An 18,164-nucleotide genomic window follows, 5' to 3' on the forward strand; every position below is an offset into this window, starting at 1 on the left:
AATTTGCATGATATTTTATTTTCAATAGTAATAATAATATTACAATAATAACTGGAGCATCCCCAAGCCAAGAAATATTAAGAGACTAAACATTCATATTTAGGAACCTGGTGTTCGGAGGGTATTCAAACCATGCAAACATGAATGACACAAAGATATCCCTTTTGTAGTACTATTCCTGTGGAGGAGAACAGGCAGGTAGGAAAGAGAGAACTAAAGTCAGAGATATAACAAGGAAATGTGGCTGCACAGGTATGGCCAAAAAAAACCCCAAAAAACATAAGAGGCTCCAGAAGATTGCCTATATTTCAACTAAACTTTCAGACAAAGGAGAAAAGGAAGCATCTTTTGAATGCGACAACAAAAGCAGACTAGCTTTCTCCTAATTATTGAAGTTAATTCTAACTTCATTTTTATAAAACAACATCCAGTGAGCAGGGGAAAAATAAACACAGATGTTACAGAGTTGCACATAACTTTGGGTTGGCATAGACTCTGGTCTCCCACCCAAACACTTCTCCTCCCTTTCTTTGGATACTCCCCAACTCTTTCTGGCCTGCTCATACTGGAGTTTGCTGCCTCTCTCAAACTGACACCTGGGCCAACCATCCAAATACCTTCTTAGCCCAGTTCATGGAATGCATACAGCTTAGGAAAGGCCTGGGCAGTGTTCAGCCCATCATTTTTACATGGAAGCCACAAGCAGATGAACTGGCAAACTGTGTATGTGTGTGTATGCAATGCTAGATACCAGCAGCACACAGGAATGAAGACTCCAGCCACTCTCCTGGCTCTGTTGGATCTAGGGAAAAATGTCTGTGCACAGTTCCAGGCTATGGTTTGATGATCCAATAAAAAACTTTAAGGATCTCAATAGCTCAGAAACTCCATAGACGTGTGAGACAAAGCAGAATCCTGACCCAAACCTGCTGAGATGTTTCAAATTTATTTGAAGGTTTGACAGATTAACTCAGTACCTACAGACTTATTGTTAGTAGAAATAATATTTGCATTGGACATTTTCTTTCAGTTGGTGGTAAAACCCAGAAAGCAACTTCTCTCACAAGAGCATAACAGTGAAAGAGACCATTAAAGCTCAGGAAAGAAAAATTTCCTTTTTCAAGTAGACAGTAACTTGAAAAACAGTAACTTGAAACTATTGTTTACGGCAAAATCATTTCATCAAACCTTACCAGTACCTCAGCTTGCAGTGGGACAGACTCTACCAATGCACACTTAGCCCTTTGAGCATGTCTTACATGACAAGGTAGTTCCCGGCTGAGATAGGTGAACACAACTTTTCCCTTGAAAAGCATCTAATTCCCAGCTCTCTGGGCTTTATACTGCCTGTCTGCCACAACCTGAGGCTGAAGAAATCTGAATACCTGAAAGAGTCTGAAACTGATCAGAAAAGTTTTTGACATCCAGTAGAAAAAAGACTTTTCTCTGGGAAGAGATTATATACATTGCATTGTGCTGGATGAACATAAAGCTGGTTTTTAGCACAAATCACAGAGTAAGAGAAATGGGTACACTTGTGGTTACAGTGAAAGAAACACTGAAAACTGAAACCTCTACCACCACCATGGTGTTTCATATCCAGCTTTGCTTATAAACTTGGACAACCCCAAGTGAAAGTTAGCAAAAAGGAAGAACATGACAAATTAAAAGAAAAAAAACCAGTATAATAGAGAAATAGATCTGTACTACTACAATCAACAGAGAACATATTTTAATATATTACAAAAATGCTCCAAAGAAGAATGGATTTAAAAAAGCTCATGGACAGTCCAGGGTATGTCAGAAAGGACTTTAAAGAATTAGACACCATCTGGAAGAGGTTACTGTAAGAAACATTCCTCTGGCAAGGCTAGCCACCTTGCTACCCCCTGGGAGGAATGTGTGGCTTTTCTGACACCCGGAGGCCTTTCTTTATTGTTTAGCATCTTCATTACCAACCTGAACAAGGAGACAGGGTGCACCCTCAGCAAGTTCACAGAGGTTACAAGAGAGAGGAGCAGCTGATGCACCACAGGGCTGTGCTGCCACACAGAGCAGCCTCAACAGGCTGGGGATTGGGCTTGCAGGAGCCCCTTGAAGGAAAAGCCAAGTGCTGCACCTCAGGGTATAACCCCCGTACAGCAGTATGTGCTGGGGGCTGACTGGCTGGAAAGCATCCAAAGTGAAGGGCTTGGAGAGCGTGGTCAGCAGCAAGCTCTCTGTGAGCAAGAAATGCACCCGTGCAACAAAGGCAGCCAGCAGCTTTCTGGGCAGCATCAGGAAGAGCATTGCCAGTAGATCAAGAGAGGTGACCCTTCCTGTCTATTCAGCACTGGTGAGACCACAGCTGGAGTTCTTTGCTCAACTCTGGGCTCCTTAATGCAAGAGACATACTGAAAAAGTCCAGCACAGGTCCTGACTAGAGGACTGGAGCATCTTGCATAAGAGGAGAGGCTGGCACAGCTGGGATTGTTAAGTGTGTAGGAAAGTAGGGTCAGGGGGATTTTATCAATGTCTACAAACACTTTGATGAGAGGGAATAAAGTAGAAGCTAGGCATTCTCAGTAGTGTCCACTGACAGGACAAGAGGCAGTGAACACATGTTAAAAAACCTCACAGATCACTTGGTTTTCATGATGCCTTGAAAATAAAGTCCATTTGGAAAAAAACTCCATTCAGTATTTAAAAAAATAAAAATATTCTACTGTAGTGGAAAAGCGGCTCCAATAATTAGCTTTTATTTCAAAAACTCCCAATACCAGATCTGATGGATTTCAGTGTGCTGATGGAAATTGCTTTATTTTTCTTTCCTTTTTCTTTCTTTTCCCTTTTTCTGGTGTGTTGGGGATTTTTTTTTTTTTTTTTGGCTTATTGAGGGGGGAGGCAGTAAGTTTCTTCTCTGGAGGGTTGTCTGGGGTTCTCTGTGGTTTGGTTTGCTTGCTATATTTTGGGTTTGGTGGGTTTTTTTTGGTGTTTTTTTTTGTTTTTTTTTTTTTTTTTTTTTTTTTTTTTTTTTTTTTTGTTTAATGCAGAAATAAGGAATTCCCTTCAGTTTACACTGGCCTTTCTGAGTCATTGCTCTAGTTCCAGTTGGAAATACAGTGATATAGCTTTCTGGTAAGAGGTGCTTGTAACTGCCAGCACCTATCTTACACCTAGATTCTGAAGGAGAAAAAAGGAGGATGTAAGGAAGAGGATTTGTGGTACCTGGTGTAGAAGGCTGATGCAAAGAAACCATCCTATTTTTTATCACGGAGAACTTCTGAGTTGGATTTGGTGAAGAAGAGTTTTCTTCATGTGATCCAGAGCAGAAGACAACAGCTATAACAAAATAAAAAGAGGAAAGGGTGTGTTTGATGTTGCTTTACAAAACTCTGCTCCCATAATATAAAGCATGAACATATATATAACAAAGCCCTGCTACATCACTCTCACCTTCGCTGCAGTGCATTGGGGCAGTACCATCCTCATGTCTCCAGAACAATTCAAACCAACAACAGCTCTTTTATTTATTTTACCTGTGCATGTGAAAATATACAAGTCCTGATGCAGTAGTTTGTACCTAAGATTATCCCTTATCTTTTCTAGAAGTCATAAACAAGTTGGCAAAAGCAAACATATTTGTTGCCAAAAGGTGTTCACAGGCAGCAAGATGCAAAATGAATTGCTTTCAAACCTCAGCCATTTGGGTTATGAGTTCAGCAACATAAAAATGTCAAATCATGTCAGAGGGGACAGGAATCTTATTCACATGACTTGCAGTTGAGAAAAGGATGTACAGACATGTCATTTAAAACATTTAAGATATTTTCATCAGAGATAATTTGAACAATAATATTATGAAAAATTGCATCAGTATCTATAAAAAGAAAAACCCCTCAAACTTGAACATATGTCCATATATTTCACTCACTATTGCATATAAGTTTTCAGCAATACCTGCTCTGACTTTGAATTGCTGTAACAATTTTAATTTTAGTATATGCGACAGTGCGTCACACAGTGAGTAAAATGCTGTGAAATGTTTCATAGCATGAAAATCCTGCATCCTTCTATTTTTTACTATGTTACTAAAGACAGTAATTCAAGGGGTTCCAAGGAAGAGAAATTTTAGAACAGAACAGCACTGTGCTGCAGCAGACACATGCTGTACTGATGGCAGATTTGGAGTCTCCACAGATCAGTTGTCAAACACTATATTTTTTTTCCTGTTTCCAAATATTTAGGGACATTAAAATAGGAAAAGTTGATTTTGCACTGCACATAAGACACAGGCACTGCCCTAATGAGAAAGGTATCTTCAATAACTGGATGAAATCCTCAAAAAGAATGGGAATTTTGTGGGCAAAGTTTAGCCAGCCTTATGAAAAATCCATTCTAATAAACAATTATATATTGCAAACAAATCTATTTCATTATATTAAAAGAAATTCTGCTATGTAAAGGGCTTTTGAGAACCGAAGTCGGCTCCTCCCAGCTTATGTTCTGTGTTTTGAGATATTGCTCAGTTTTCTATCTCCCAATCTTCACTCAGCGCTGCTACAGCTTCAGTATTTACTTCCCTCAGGGCTTTCTGTAAAGTCTGTTCCACCCACTCGTCTCCTCACACACTCCAAGCTGCTTGTATACTTTGGAAATAGCCTGAGTATCATGGGACCCACAAACATAGTACAGTCATAGCAGAAGTTCTGCTGGAGACATTTTTCCTGATACAACTAAATCTTAAACAAAATATTTGATGCAGTCACAGCCCCATCCCCCTCCCCTAGAAACACCTTTGTGATGTTCCTCTTGTTTTTTATTAACAAGCACAAGATCCTATGGCATATTACCAGCAAAGGAGCCCTAAGCCACCCGAAACACGAATTTACTCCCTCAGTGTGGAAAATACCTCCATTGCCATTGGTGGTGGTTGAGACAAATAAGACACAAAACAATGGTAACACCCTACTCAATTTGGCAAAAAACTGCAAGAGTTCATTCTAATGCATGTAACAACCATATTCACCTGTCCTGGGAAGATGCCACTTACCTAACTGGACATCTGAGAGGAAGGAAGGGCAGTCATTACAGCCAAGTTCACTGACAAAGTATACTTGGACAGAAGTCCCTAGACTCAGTGAGAGGCAATGCACCCACAGGAATAGGTCCCCATTAATTCATTTCATTTCATCAGAGCAAAGAATTTCTGGCTATGGCTGAGCAGAAGAAGACTCACAGTAGCAGCTTAGCAGCCTCTAGTCTAGCTTATGCTCTTACTCTTTCTCATTTTTTCAACTTATTCCATTGAATTGAAAAATCAGTGTACATAATCACTAAGATGATTCTGATAATCCCATATCATATCCTCTCTCACATATTTGCATGTAATTTTTGTATTACATAAATTTCAGCATGAAAGAAATAATAATGACTATTACTTTTCACCTCCATGATTTCTCTATCTTGATCAGCAAAAGTCAATTGTTTAAGTGAAAAGAAATATAAGAGGGAGAGGAAGGAGATTCATTATTTTAAGCTAAGTCTGTAATTAAGGAACATAAGTGATCGGGAAGAAACACTGTAACATATTCAACTGCCACAGGAAAAAGATGGGATCTTTTAACAGCACAGCAACAATCCATCTCTTTTTCAGTAAAATAAGAAGCCTCCAGAGCTGAGAAGGTAATTCCATTTCTTTCACTATCTTACTGAAAAAGAAAAAGCAGTAAGATACCTGCAGGGGTGATTTTTCTCCTGCATCCTGCTATTACCTTGTAGAAGAAAGAAAATTACAGAAAATACTTACAGAACTCCTGATGGGGAATAAATTCTAGATCAGCCAAGGCATCTTTCTGACTAAACAGGAATTTCCTTTAGAGCACTTTCTAGTTGTATTCTCCATCTAATATCAAAATAGCCACTCAATGTTTTTCTGAGAAGATAAACTAATATATAGGCTAATAGCTCTGTCAGGACGTCACACTAAGCCTGAAGAAGACTCTTTGTTTGCTACATATTAAAGCATTTTTCAATGATCCTGAAACTTCCACTTTCAGCTCAAGAAATAGTCTCTCTTGTTCATGAGCATTTACAGCCTTAAGTTATTAACCTTGCTCTTTGAAAATATCACTGGGATCTCCTACTGCTTGCTATTAAACTCTCTTATTCTTTGCTCATTAGTTGGTTCAACCCCAAGTCCCTTGCTTACTTCATGACTCTTGTTGTACTCTATCTGGACAGATTGCAGGTAATGGTCAAAAGGGAGCAACACAACAAAACACAATTTTCCCAAGGTGCTACTTCAGGATCTTCTAGAGCCCTCTCCAGTTTTTCAGGGAAAAAGGCAGGAAGGCAGACATCAGTGCACACTAATATCATGCTATGCACAATGGCCATTCTCTCTCTCCTGAGATTTCCCTGTTAATCCATGCACCAATCTCATCAGACATTCTGGCCATAATAAATTACTGTAGTTAATTGTATTCCATGACATCAAGTGTCATATTTCCTTCCAGGACATGTATTCCCACCCTCCACTGTAGTTCCCTTTGAGATGCCTAATTCCATGGTTGAGTTCCACTGAACTCTGCATTTTTTTTTCCTACCTTGATCTGCAACTAATCAGCATATCATCAGTACAGTTTTAATGTTGTCTTCTTACTTATTCCTAAACTCCTAAAGAGAACATAACCCAGAACTTACATTTACAGGAAACTTATAGGCGGAGTTAATTGACAATAATTCTGGTTGATACTTAACGTGATGCAGCAATTTGCATCAGGCACTCACTTAAGTACACATGTGGAGTTATCAATTAAAGAATGTGACTGAAGGTAGAATGTCCTACAGGACTTTTGTCACACTGATAAACTCATTTCACAAACTGACATTGCAACAAGATGTCTTTTCAAATGAGCCATTTAGATTGACAAGTAAATATAAACACTTTTTTCTAGCTCTTTGATCCTAAATATAATATTCTGGTATTTTTACTCAGACTGATGTTAAGGCAGCAATCTTTGTATTACCAGGCAGTCCTACTTTGCAGGAACAGAGCAGATGCAATTACTGTCATCCAGTTTATTCCATTTATCCTTTTAAAATACTAATGCAGCATTAACTTTCTTCCAGTTCTGAAGAATTTCCTCAGTATTCTGACACACTAACTAAAAACATCAGCACATGGATGTGTTTCAAAGATGCTTAACTACTTCTTTCAAAATTCTTGATCAAGAATTCTTGAACAACAAGCTGTCTCAACCAGTTGTTTTACAAAGTAGGCATTTTAATAACAGGCTTTATCACAACATTTTTTGGCTGTTCAGAAAGCCACTGCATAACTTCTATGTGACAGCGAAAAATCAATTGTTTTATTTTATCTTAGAACATGAATATTTACTGAATTATTTTTCTTTTTGTCTCTCGTATTGAGAAAACTACCACACACATTTATGACAGATTCATATAATTGCTGAAATATTTTTGTTACTAATGCCCTTGGAAAATTTCCTTAGACTTCCTGCTGATTTCTTCTTAATTTCTTTTGCTTTTTTTATCTATAGGTAAACTTTCAACTTTTCAACTTCCTTTTAGTGCAAGCAATGTAGTATTTTCCTTATTTTTATAACAGCATAGCCTCCCCTGTCAGCTATATGTTTGTAGCTTTCTAGCTGTTTAAACAAGCAACTCAATTATTATCTGAATCTTTCTGTCCACAAACTTTCTTTCAACTGAGCTCCTTTGGCACTGTTTTAAATTCTGAGAGATTTACCTCTTCTGGAACTTTCAAGATATACAACTTTCAGATGTAATTTAGACACAGAAGTCTCTTTATTTTAATATCTCAGCTGAAGACATATCAGACTTAGGATTTTTATTCTATTTCCAAGAAAGTGTACTCAAGCCACAACCACTTCCACTTGCTGAACATCTGGGTTTGGCTCTGAACTCAATTCTTATCCCAATTCTTTATCTGCTGAGAATGGATGCAAGATATTATCCTAACAAGTGACAGAGGAATTCTCATTCTGATACTGTCATCTATTCAATATCTGCAAATCTGCTCCCATGCTAGCAGAATGAAACCACCAATATGCCACTTTTGTCGACAGCTTCACACACACATACACACACAAGGAAAAAAAGACTTTTTTCCCCTCCCCTTACACACAACAGGCTAGTCATTATCTCATCTAGATCTTTAGCTGGGTTTGACAGTGTATAGCAATCATCAGCAATCCCATTGACATTTATTTTAGGTATTAATTGACCTTCAAGATCATTTTGTTCAATGGCTGGGGAAAGAGGCAATGTCATTTTAGCCATACAACACTGTTCCAAACTTACTTCTGTCCTTTGAATTACAGGAATTCTTCCTCCTAGTCTGAGAAATTCCAGTTTATCATCACTGTAGGTTTAGAAGTTATTAATTGCATTCACTGCTACTTGCTTACTAGCCAGCCTCATTGCATTGGTCACAGGCAGTTGGAGAGCTCCTCTTTGGGAGCCTTGTTTAATTTTATTCTCAATACCTTGCCTCTCTGCTAAGCAAGTGTTTTTATTTCTTGCTTTTCTATCATTTCCCTTGGCTGCTAATTTAACTGTATGTGAAGAAGTCTGTCCTAACAAGTCTGGAAGTTTGCTTCCTCTCCAGTGAGTTGGAGGCCAGTCAAACCGCACAGTCTCTTCTCACTAGAGAATACAGACATGCATTTCATTGACCCAAGTCTTATTCAATTAATCTGACTAGAAGAATACTTAAAGACCTTTATTTGGTTGGTTTGTTTTTAACTTTCTTCTTGCTTTATATGCAGAACATGAATGGTATCTAAGAACATGCATTGTCCATGTTAGTTATATTCTGTGAAACTAAACCCAGTCACTTTTGTTATGGACTATACTTGGTAGCTATCTTGGTAGATATTTTCTTCAGAGAACTTTCTCAGATGTTGCAATCCCAAGAGACAGAATGCCATCTCCTTGCCCACTGGCTGACTGCTGCCTAGAATCTTCCTTGAGGGGTGGTAAGTGAATCAATCCAAAGGGATTTTCACAACCAGTAAGTCCCTGTTATAATTTTCACTTGGATTGCCAAAGATCATCTGCAGTTTCCAGACATACTGAATGACTAGACATTTAAGGTTGCACGAAATTCCTAAAGTCCCCTCTCCTGCTGCTCACAGCAAGCTGCTTCCTGGCTGCTCCTAGATACACAAAATGCTGCTTTGTCTCACATTTCCTCACTTTCTTTATTTGGTCACTCAGTGACCAAAGTTCCTTCCCTGGAGAGTGCTGTTTCCTGGATCATTTTGTGCAACCACTCTTTATTTTCCCCAACACTTTGTAGAGTTCATCCTCATCCCTTCATGCACCAAATACTTGTTTCTAACAAAATCACTGTGTCTCCCTTCAAAAGCAAAAAACTTGTGAAGGTCTAACACTAAGCACAGTACATTGCAGGTTTCCACCCCTGTGCTACAGCTACTAGACAGAACCTCACCCAGAAAAATTTTGCCCATGCCATCTGTATTTTTCTCACAAAACTCACCTATTGAATAGGATGCAAGGTGAAATTCCTGGGTCCTCCTCTGGATACTTCCCTAACTTGGCAGATTGCCTTTGAATAGCAACTTGCTAATTATGATTTCTTACTCAGTTTTCAGTGTATATCTACACCTCCTGAAATAGATCTGAATTACTATTTTAATTTCTATTGAGAAATAGGATGCCAAAATCACTTCTTGAAATCCAAAAATACAGCATCTACTTCATCCTGCTGGTTGTGTGTTGTACACATACACGTACTTATGTGTGCACATACTGCCACATTAACTTGGAAAGACTTCTTTTTTTTATAGCTAAGCTGCTCAATACTTATATGTCTATTTTTATAACACTAACTGTTCATTACTCATTACGACTACAGGTAATGAGGGCTGGGTTTTGCACTGTGTCTCAGCTCTTTTTAGGCTGCCTAGAGTCAATCATCTGCTGCACAACAGCACAAAGGCTTTCCAAGGACATTTGAGATGTAGTGTTTGGAAAAAATCCATTCTGCTGCACTTATTTTCTCTCCTCTGTTCAGGCTGGGGTGAGTGGTAGAAGAGGCACCTACTGCCGTCCTGCTACCTGTGTACACACTTGATCCTGCCAACTATCACAGGTTGCATCAATGTCAGATCTGAAAAAGAGGGTTTTGTCCATATGACCTACAGCTTCACTGTCAATCAACTTCTGTTCTTCTTGGTAAGATTCCATTGCCATGACTACAGACTTGCATCTGAAAGTTGGACATTGCTGGGATGACATCATGTAAAAGGCACACCTGTGTCAGAGACAGCAAAATTCCACATCCTAAACTCCTGATCTAGTACCTTTTCTTCCCTTCCTCCTCCACAAACATTAATGGGGAAAAAATTAATTTAAAAGATGCATAACTGTGCTTTCCCTGAAAGGAATATGGATCTTCTTGAGTTCTTGAAAACTGACCAAAAACAGAAGAGGGAAAAAGAAGAAAAGCAAAAAGAAAATAATCAAAAGTGTCAAATTCTTTGATTGAAGTGCAAAATTCTTTGATAAAAGTGTGAAATTGTTTGATTCTTCAAGAACTTTTCTTTCCTTTCCAAACCTCAAAATACTTTTTCATTTTTCAGCAATAAAAATAATATTCATTCTTAAGGAAAATTTTCCTTTCTCATCAGTTAAATGTTTTAGATTAACTTTCAATATTTTCAGTCTTGTTTACATCAGGCCACACTGGCTGTTGCCAAAATCAGAAGAACAACAAGATGGGGAGTGAGGAAGGACTCAAGCCTTTCAATCTGGCTTTGTCATTTGAGAAAAGAGAGAAGAAATTGCACCCTAAGACACCTGTTTTACAGCAAATTGCCAAAGACCCATCCTCCCAGAGGGAACGCAACTTAGATGACTGACTTACATTAGATGTATTACTCTGAAATGAATAAAATGTATGGGAATGTGTCCAATTCCTAATGAGGCATTTCAAGCAGCTACAGAGAACCAAGAATACATGACTGAAATACATTTTGCCTTCCAAGGGAACAGCACTTCCAAACTGATGTACTCTTGCACATAAATGTAGAGGAAGAAATATAATTGGTTTATTCCTTTAGAACAGCACTTACAGGGTTTTTCAATTGCAGCTTAAAAGGAGATATGTGTGAATTGACACATGCAGAGGTGACAGGCATAGTCACAAGAGAAGGTGAAGGAAGATATGAAGCCTGTGGATGCAGAGACAAAAGCAGAAGGGATGGGATCCCTCAAAAGGTTACCTGAAGCCTCACTCTCTGCTGATGACAGTAAAATGCTGAGTGACCATTTTCTCATGGTGTTTTTTTATGAAGATGTCAGTTCCATTACTTAACAGAAAATTACTTACTATCTTACAAATAATCAAGTGGAAAATATTACATCATTTTGTTAAGGTTGAAACATGTCATCTTCACTCTGTAATCTGCTCTGAGTTTAGAGTTAACAATATTACAGTAAAATGATATATCTAGCTAAAGGAAAATAATGCTCTCAAAACAGACTGCCGTACTGAATGACTACTTTTGATAAAGTAAATGCATCAGTTTGGAACAATTTGTTTTGTGAAAAATGTTAAGATCATGAGTCTTCATCATCATTAGAATGAAAAAAGATTTCTAAAATCAGTTTCCCATGAAAGAGAATATCTAGTTTTTAAAAACCTCGTACGCTAGGATGCAAAAAAAAAAAATTTCTGCAAGTTGCCCAGAGCAACCAGCAAAAATAGGTGAGACAGAAATGGGATACTTAATTGCTAGAGATTTGTCCTTCAGGAGATGCTCAGCTTCCAGATTCAGGATGCCTCTGCACTTTATTGTGTGTGTGCAGGAGCTCTGTCTCCCCACCCTTCAACTTCCATGTAACAGCACTGCAACATTTCACAGAAAAAAAGGAATTGTGTGCCAACAAGAAAGTGAAAGAAATATGATTTTCAGATCCAGGTCTTGATCCAATTAATATAATGAATATGAAATTGATCCTGCAGAATTAAGTTTAGTAAAAATAAAATTATTTGCAATTACTTGATTTCACACAACATAAGTAGAGAGAACAAAAGTGACTTTAATATGTCCTTGAGCTCTATTGATCTTTGAGGTTACTTAATGTCCCTTTCCATCCTTGCTTTACTAGTAAGAACCTTAGGAATGCTCGAAATGCATGCACTGCTTTAAGAATCCCTCAGGGGATGCTTTGCTCACAGAGGCTATCCAAGCATAAAGGCACATTTCCTGCACTTCTTTTTCCTTGATCTACTTTTGACACAAGGATGACTGTCAACAGCTCTTCATCATCTAAGGATTCCCTTTTGAGTACTTAACCCTTGCACAGCAGTGCAGGACAGCTGCCCATATATCATTAAAAGAAGATTTGTTTTTTGGTACATTCCTTTGTCTGGTAACTCTCCCCAGACAGGAACAGAGGCTCTCAAGGTACAGAATGGTTGAGCAGACACTACTCAAGAGAAGGGTCCCCATTCCCATACTGCTATTAATGCTCTAAGCCAATGGGTGCAATAACACAGATTATGGGATCAAGCTCTTAGGGAAGGTGCTTTTAGCAAAACAAAGGAAAAGTGTGATGCAAGGACTTGGTTGCTGTTGTCTTATCAGCTCTCCTGGACCAGGGAAAACTAGCACAGCCAACGCTAATTTCTTTCTCCAGGTCTTTTGGTCAATAAAACCTACAAACCTTTCTCCTACAAACATTCAACTTCTGATGAATCTGTTTGGAGATTACTGAATGATCAGAACCTAATTTGTATATGGCAGATAAATCCATCCATTTTGTATCAGGAACAACATCACCTCCTGGTTTCATTAAAACTTAAACTCCACTCACTGCTGAAGAGCAGAAACAAAGAGGGAAAGAGTTATATCACCCCTATAGAAAAACAAAAGATTGAAACAGCCTGCTAATCAGTTGCTTCTACTCATCTTTATTTAATCACTCCAGAGACTGCCCCAGAGATGATGTTCATCTCAATCCATGGAGGAACAACTGATTATGAAGGATCTAAATAAACCTAGCAAAAGTATAACTCATAGCAAACCAACATATAACTCATTGCAATTCAACATTAAACAAATAAATTAATCAAACCCAAGAAATTCCTTCCCTCCCCAAAAGCAACTTTAGAACAAAAAAGAAGCCAACAGCCCACCCACCCACACGCAACTTGAGCAGAGTAGTTAATAAATGGGGAGGAGATGCAGAGCTACCAGATACTTGATTTTTTTTCCTAGGAGACTGGAAAATGCTGTTAAACTATCAATTCTCTAATGATACTTAAATGGTTAGACCTGATGTTGTGCTGGTACATTAAGAACATCTGTAAGGAAGGCAGAAAATCTTGCAACAGGAAAAGCTCCCAGCTACAATCCTCCTGACAGTACTGAAATGTAGTCTGGTATCAGAAGCACGATGTGTGATTTAAAGTACTGATGTGAGTATGAAAGTGTAAGAATGAGGTTCAAAACTCTTATCATAACATAACACAAATACCTTTGAGGAAAAAACCATCCACTGTACATACAGACCATGGGGTGTAGAATGAGAGACATGCTAGAACCATGACATTATTGATTGTATTTGGTCTGATTCAAATAGAGGTCTGCTTAGAAATGGTACCTATTATTACTGAGCTAGTCCAATAATTTGTTTTCTGTAGTGAAGTTTCACATTATTAAGAGAGCAAAACACTTTAAACTGCATATTGATTACTATAGTTAAATCTACGGTCTCATTTTAGTTAATTAATTTGAACAAGAATTTCAAATGTACCAAGGTTAGTTGAACAAACAAAAAGTATGTTGACATGATAGTTATTGCAATGTATCATTCATGACTTACCAATTCAGACTCACAAAAGAAAGGAGAATGCAGTTGTTACTGCTTATACTTCATGTCTTTACCCCTGAAGAAAAATGAACTGGGAGGTAGTTAAAATATTAACATGCTGTGAAACCAGAACGGCAAGTCTTCTCTAAGGATGTCACTCAGTTCCCCAGTTAGCAGAAGTGAATATCAGAATTCCCAAGACACAGTCAATAGCAAACTTTAAAGGGTAGCAACTGTACAATTTGGATTAAAAGCAGGTGTTAAGAATTTTTAAGAGATCATTCAGCACCAAAAAAGACAAAATAAACTCAAGGACAACCAGATATATTTTTCTTGTAGCATCTAGAATGCTAAATACATTGTGATACTTGGTGATCCAGACTGTCAATCAGTAGTTGCCAACAAAACCTTTTGTCAGCCCCAGAAATCACCCCCAACTGAGCTGGAAGGGGTCAAGCGACAAGAAACTGTGTGAAACCAAAGTTCAAATAAGTTATTGGTGCAAATGGAGAATGAGGCAGGTTCTCACACTGCTTTGCCAGGTCACTTTCCTGACTTTCCTGTATTCTACAAAGTACTGGTGTGTTGCGAGTGAGAAGTTTCGCTTGCATTGTTTGAAAGTAAAGAAAAACAGCCATAGTCAGTAGGATTAGTTGTTAGTCATCTCTTTTATCTAAAAGCTTGCTACCTAGCCCCAGGATAAAAATTGGCCTTTCATCAGCCTTTTCATTCAAATTTCTCCTTTATCTCAGCTAGATTCATTGGCAAGCTTCCTATTCTTTCCCCCAGCAGCATCAACTAGAGTTTGGACAGAATACCTGACATCAAAATATTTTACCAAGGTACAGCTCCAAAGTTATCCTTTTTTGTCAATAAGGAGAAGCGTACCAGAAATGTAACACATCCTAGATAAAAAATCAAGAATATAGGGCATTAAAGTTCAGGGGAAGAAGAAGATGTGGGTAACAAGAAATTTGTTATCCAAACACATGTGTTTCTATAACCAGGAGAGGAATGTGAAAAGCAATCAGTGTCACTGTTTTATTTATTTTTTCCCTCTTTCCTATTTGGTCACCCTCATGTGAAAATCACTCTGGGCTCTGTGACTTCAAAGGATAATATCTTGTACACAAGGAAAGATACCTTCACCATTTGACATGTAATTTAATATTATGTTAATGTTTTCTTTTAATGAAAGAGCAGAGGTTGTTTATTTGAAAGTTGGCTGTTGGCCACCTCTTTTTAAGCTATATGAGACTGTGGTTTCTTAGAGCTGTATGAAACATCTGTTATGAAATTCAGGACGGGAAGAGAAACCCTTAAGACCTGAAGAACTGAATCCCATTCTCAGCTCTTCCATGGATTATTGACAGTCTAGGCATAGGCAGAACCTCTGATCAATAATACATTCCATGGAGGTAACACAGATAATTAGAATCAGGCTCTATCTTATGTAGAGAAAGCCAAATTCCCAGCTCACACCTCGCATTCTTCAGATAAGTAACAATGAAGAAACAGCACTGCAAATAAAGTTGCATGGAGAGAAGAAGAATAAACTCATATGAGAAAAGAGAAGAAACATAACTGAATTGTGCTCAAATATAAAAAAAAAAATGTTTATCTTTTGGTTTTTGGGGGTTTTTTTGGTTTTGTTTGTTTGTTTTGTGGGTTTGTTGTTGTTGTTGTTGAGTTTGTTTGAGGTTGTTTTGTTTTGATTTTAAGAACCTGGAGCAATGAGCCTCAGGTAATGCCCACTGTTTTAAGAATACATCACTGGAGTCCCAAAGTGAATAGTCTCCAACTGTTACAAGCTGTGCCATCCTGTTTTGCCAAGCAGAAGACATGGTACCTGCTGGAAATTTTAGAACATACCAGGAGTGTTAGTGGCAAAATGTACTTAATAAAACTGACTGCTGTATGGTAGGAAAGCTGTGTTCTCATTCACAAGCAAGCACTCATAAGGTTCTCATTTTCAGGTAGCCAAAGGCTGTAGCTGCTAGACTTTGGGAACCGTGTAAAGCAGTACAGATCTCTGCCTTTTTAGAACAGCAGCATCTGCTTTTTGCCATACTGACTTTCTCAGAATTCTGCCTCAGAAGCCCCACCCATCACTCTTTATTAAACCTATTGATGGGGGAAAAATACACTGCACTGTAATTGTGGTGGGCTTCCACACAAGAAGGCAGTCTCTGAGTATGTATAGTTACTTGCAGCTCACACATTTCCTAGCCTTCACCTAGAGGTATCACTGAGCACATCTGTGTGCTCACCTAAATAAGCCTATGTGTGTGTTTCTGCACTGCTAGTTGTGAGATCCTATGACTTCTGCTTTTTACAAAACAGAAAGTAGTGAAGACATGTAGTTAGGCGGAGGCTAATTTTATTCATGCGATCAATTTTCTCTAACCTGTCTTGATGGTTTTTGCATTCAACACATAAGCCAAGACTGAGTAAAGGTTCTTCTGCCTATGCTGCTTCTGCCATTTCCTATAATATGGCTAATTGACTCTGGGAAGGAAAGAGGCAGATCAGTGAATATCCAGTTGAACTTGCAGCTCCTAGGATGGGGATCAGCAAAAAAAGCTCATCTTTTTCATTGTATTATGCCATTAGCAGAGACATTCATGGAAAATATTGCTATTAGTATTAGATCCTAAGCCTGCTCTTTCTTCAGAAATCAGTCTAATAACTGAGTTACAGAGAAACAAAGAAGGATGACCCTAATTTCTTTATTATCTTAGAAACCAAGGCAGCAGGCATGCTGCACAGTTAGTTTCCTTCCTGGTAGGACTGGTATATTAGAACAATTTGCTTGAGAAGTTTTAAACAAGCATTTTAGAAATTAAGCAAAGAAATCTCCTTTCAATATATTCCATTAAACAGGAAGAATCTTAGCTTGTGGGATACTCTTACTTAAGCTGCCTAAAATTGTTTTCAGATGTCTAGAAAAATCAAGCTAGAGAAAAGAACTCATATTATTATAATTACTTTTTCTTACTCCCACAATCAGAGCACGTCCTGTTACCTAATTTGACACTGCTGCAATACTACAGCAGTTTTTATGACACAATTCAAATCACTATTTAATGAAGCAACTATCTTTTTTCAGGTGGAATGCTGCAATTGACACATGAAAATGAAATCAGATTTAATCTTTGGCTCTGACACTTGGCCTGGGTCAGAAAACCCATCAGGCAGCTCTGCCCCATTGCCTCAGATTTGAGTTTAGCATCTCAGCCAGCTCTTGCTTTTTTTTTTTTTTTTTTTTTTTTTTTTTTTTTGCATTTCCAGCACTCCTGGCATAGGCTGAATGTTTTGTGGTCCTTTCTCATCTAAATTCTCATGACAGGGCCGCCTGGATCTGTGGCGCTTTGTACTTTGTAACACAAGGGACTCAGTGGGTCCTGTAGTCCTCTGTTTTTTTTGCAGCAGGCTTGGCTGTTCAAGTAAACCTGCTGCCAGTAAGTCACACACTTGAGGACTCCTTGCCTTGGCAGGCTACAGCACCATTACATAAGTCCATGTAGTCTGGCACGAACACCAAACCAGACAAAGCCATGAAGAAATCGGGCTGTAAGGTTGCTTCAGCATTAGTGACACAGCTACACTTTGCAATGTTCTGCATATTCCCAAGTAATAGACAGTCAAAGTGCCCTCCTAGACCCAGAACACATTCCCACTTCTTACAGAGCCAGCCCTCATCTGTAGGAGCCTTTTACCTCTCCACTGAAATCCAGTCTCAATTCCCACCAACGGATGACATTTTTGTAGCTTTCTCTTTCTCTTCTGGCTCCTCTGCACACTGCTTTCACTCACACCCATCTCAGGATTAACTGACTTTCACTGAAGAAGCCTGTTAAATATAAAAGCTTTTGACCTCCAACCAGGTCTCCAAATAAGTGAATTTGATGATTCATTTAGAGCATCATTATGATATTTCAGTGAAACTAAATGCTGGGATTTTAGATGCAATTTTCTTTAGCTAATTATATTTCTGCTAAGTCAGTTCACAGTACAGTAAGGATTGGGGTTTATGCATATGAACTGATGTATTTAAGAGATTTACTGAAACGAGTGACTGACAGTTTGTGAATAATTACCTGCTATTAGTTAATTTCAGACTTTATAAAGAGCAAACTGTAACTTACAGGGTATTACTTCCCTGCTGCTTGAAATATTGTGCAATATGTGGGAACAAAGAATTTAATTTAAAGAGAGCCATATCTTTCAAACACTAGAACTAAATTACATTTTTTCCCCTGAAGGCTTCTGGGTTTTAAAGAACAAATAAT

General features: G+C 38.2%; 1 protein-coding gene across 1 annotated transcript in view; it reads right to left on the reverse strand.

The window, feature by feature from the left end:
• LTK (leukocyte receptor tyrosine kinase) overlaps positions 1–17,705 on the reverse strand; it is a 68,407-nt gene extending 50,702 nt beyond the window's left edge. The window contains exons 1-2 of the mRNA XM_050974849.1: positions 17,592–17,705; positions 3,208–3,321 (exon numbers count right to left, since the gene is read on the reverse strand). Coding sequence (XP_050830806.1) covers positions 3,208–3,321; positions 17,592–17,694 — 217 coding nt within the window. The 5' untranslated portion in view covers positions 17,695–17,705. The remainder of the gene's footprint in view (positions 1–3,207; positions 3,322–17,591) is intronic.
• Between the last annotated feature and the right edge of the window lie 459 nt (positions 17,706–18,164).

This window comes from Serinus canaria, chromosome 5, assembly GCF_022539315.1.
Source record: "Serinus canaria isolate serCan28SL12 chromosome 5, serCan2020, whole genome shotgun sequence".
Lineage (NCBI taxonomy): Eukaryota > Metazoa > Chordata > Aves > Passeriformes > Fringillidae > Serinus > Serinus canaria.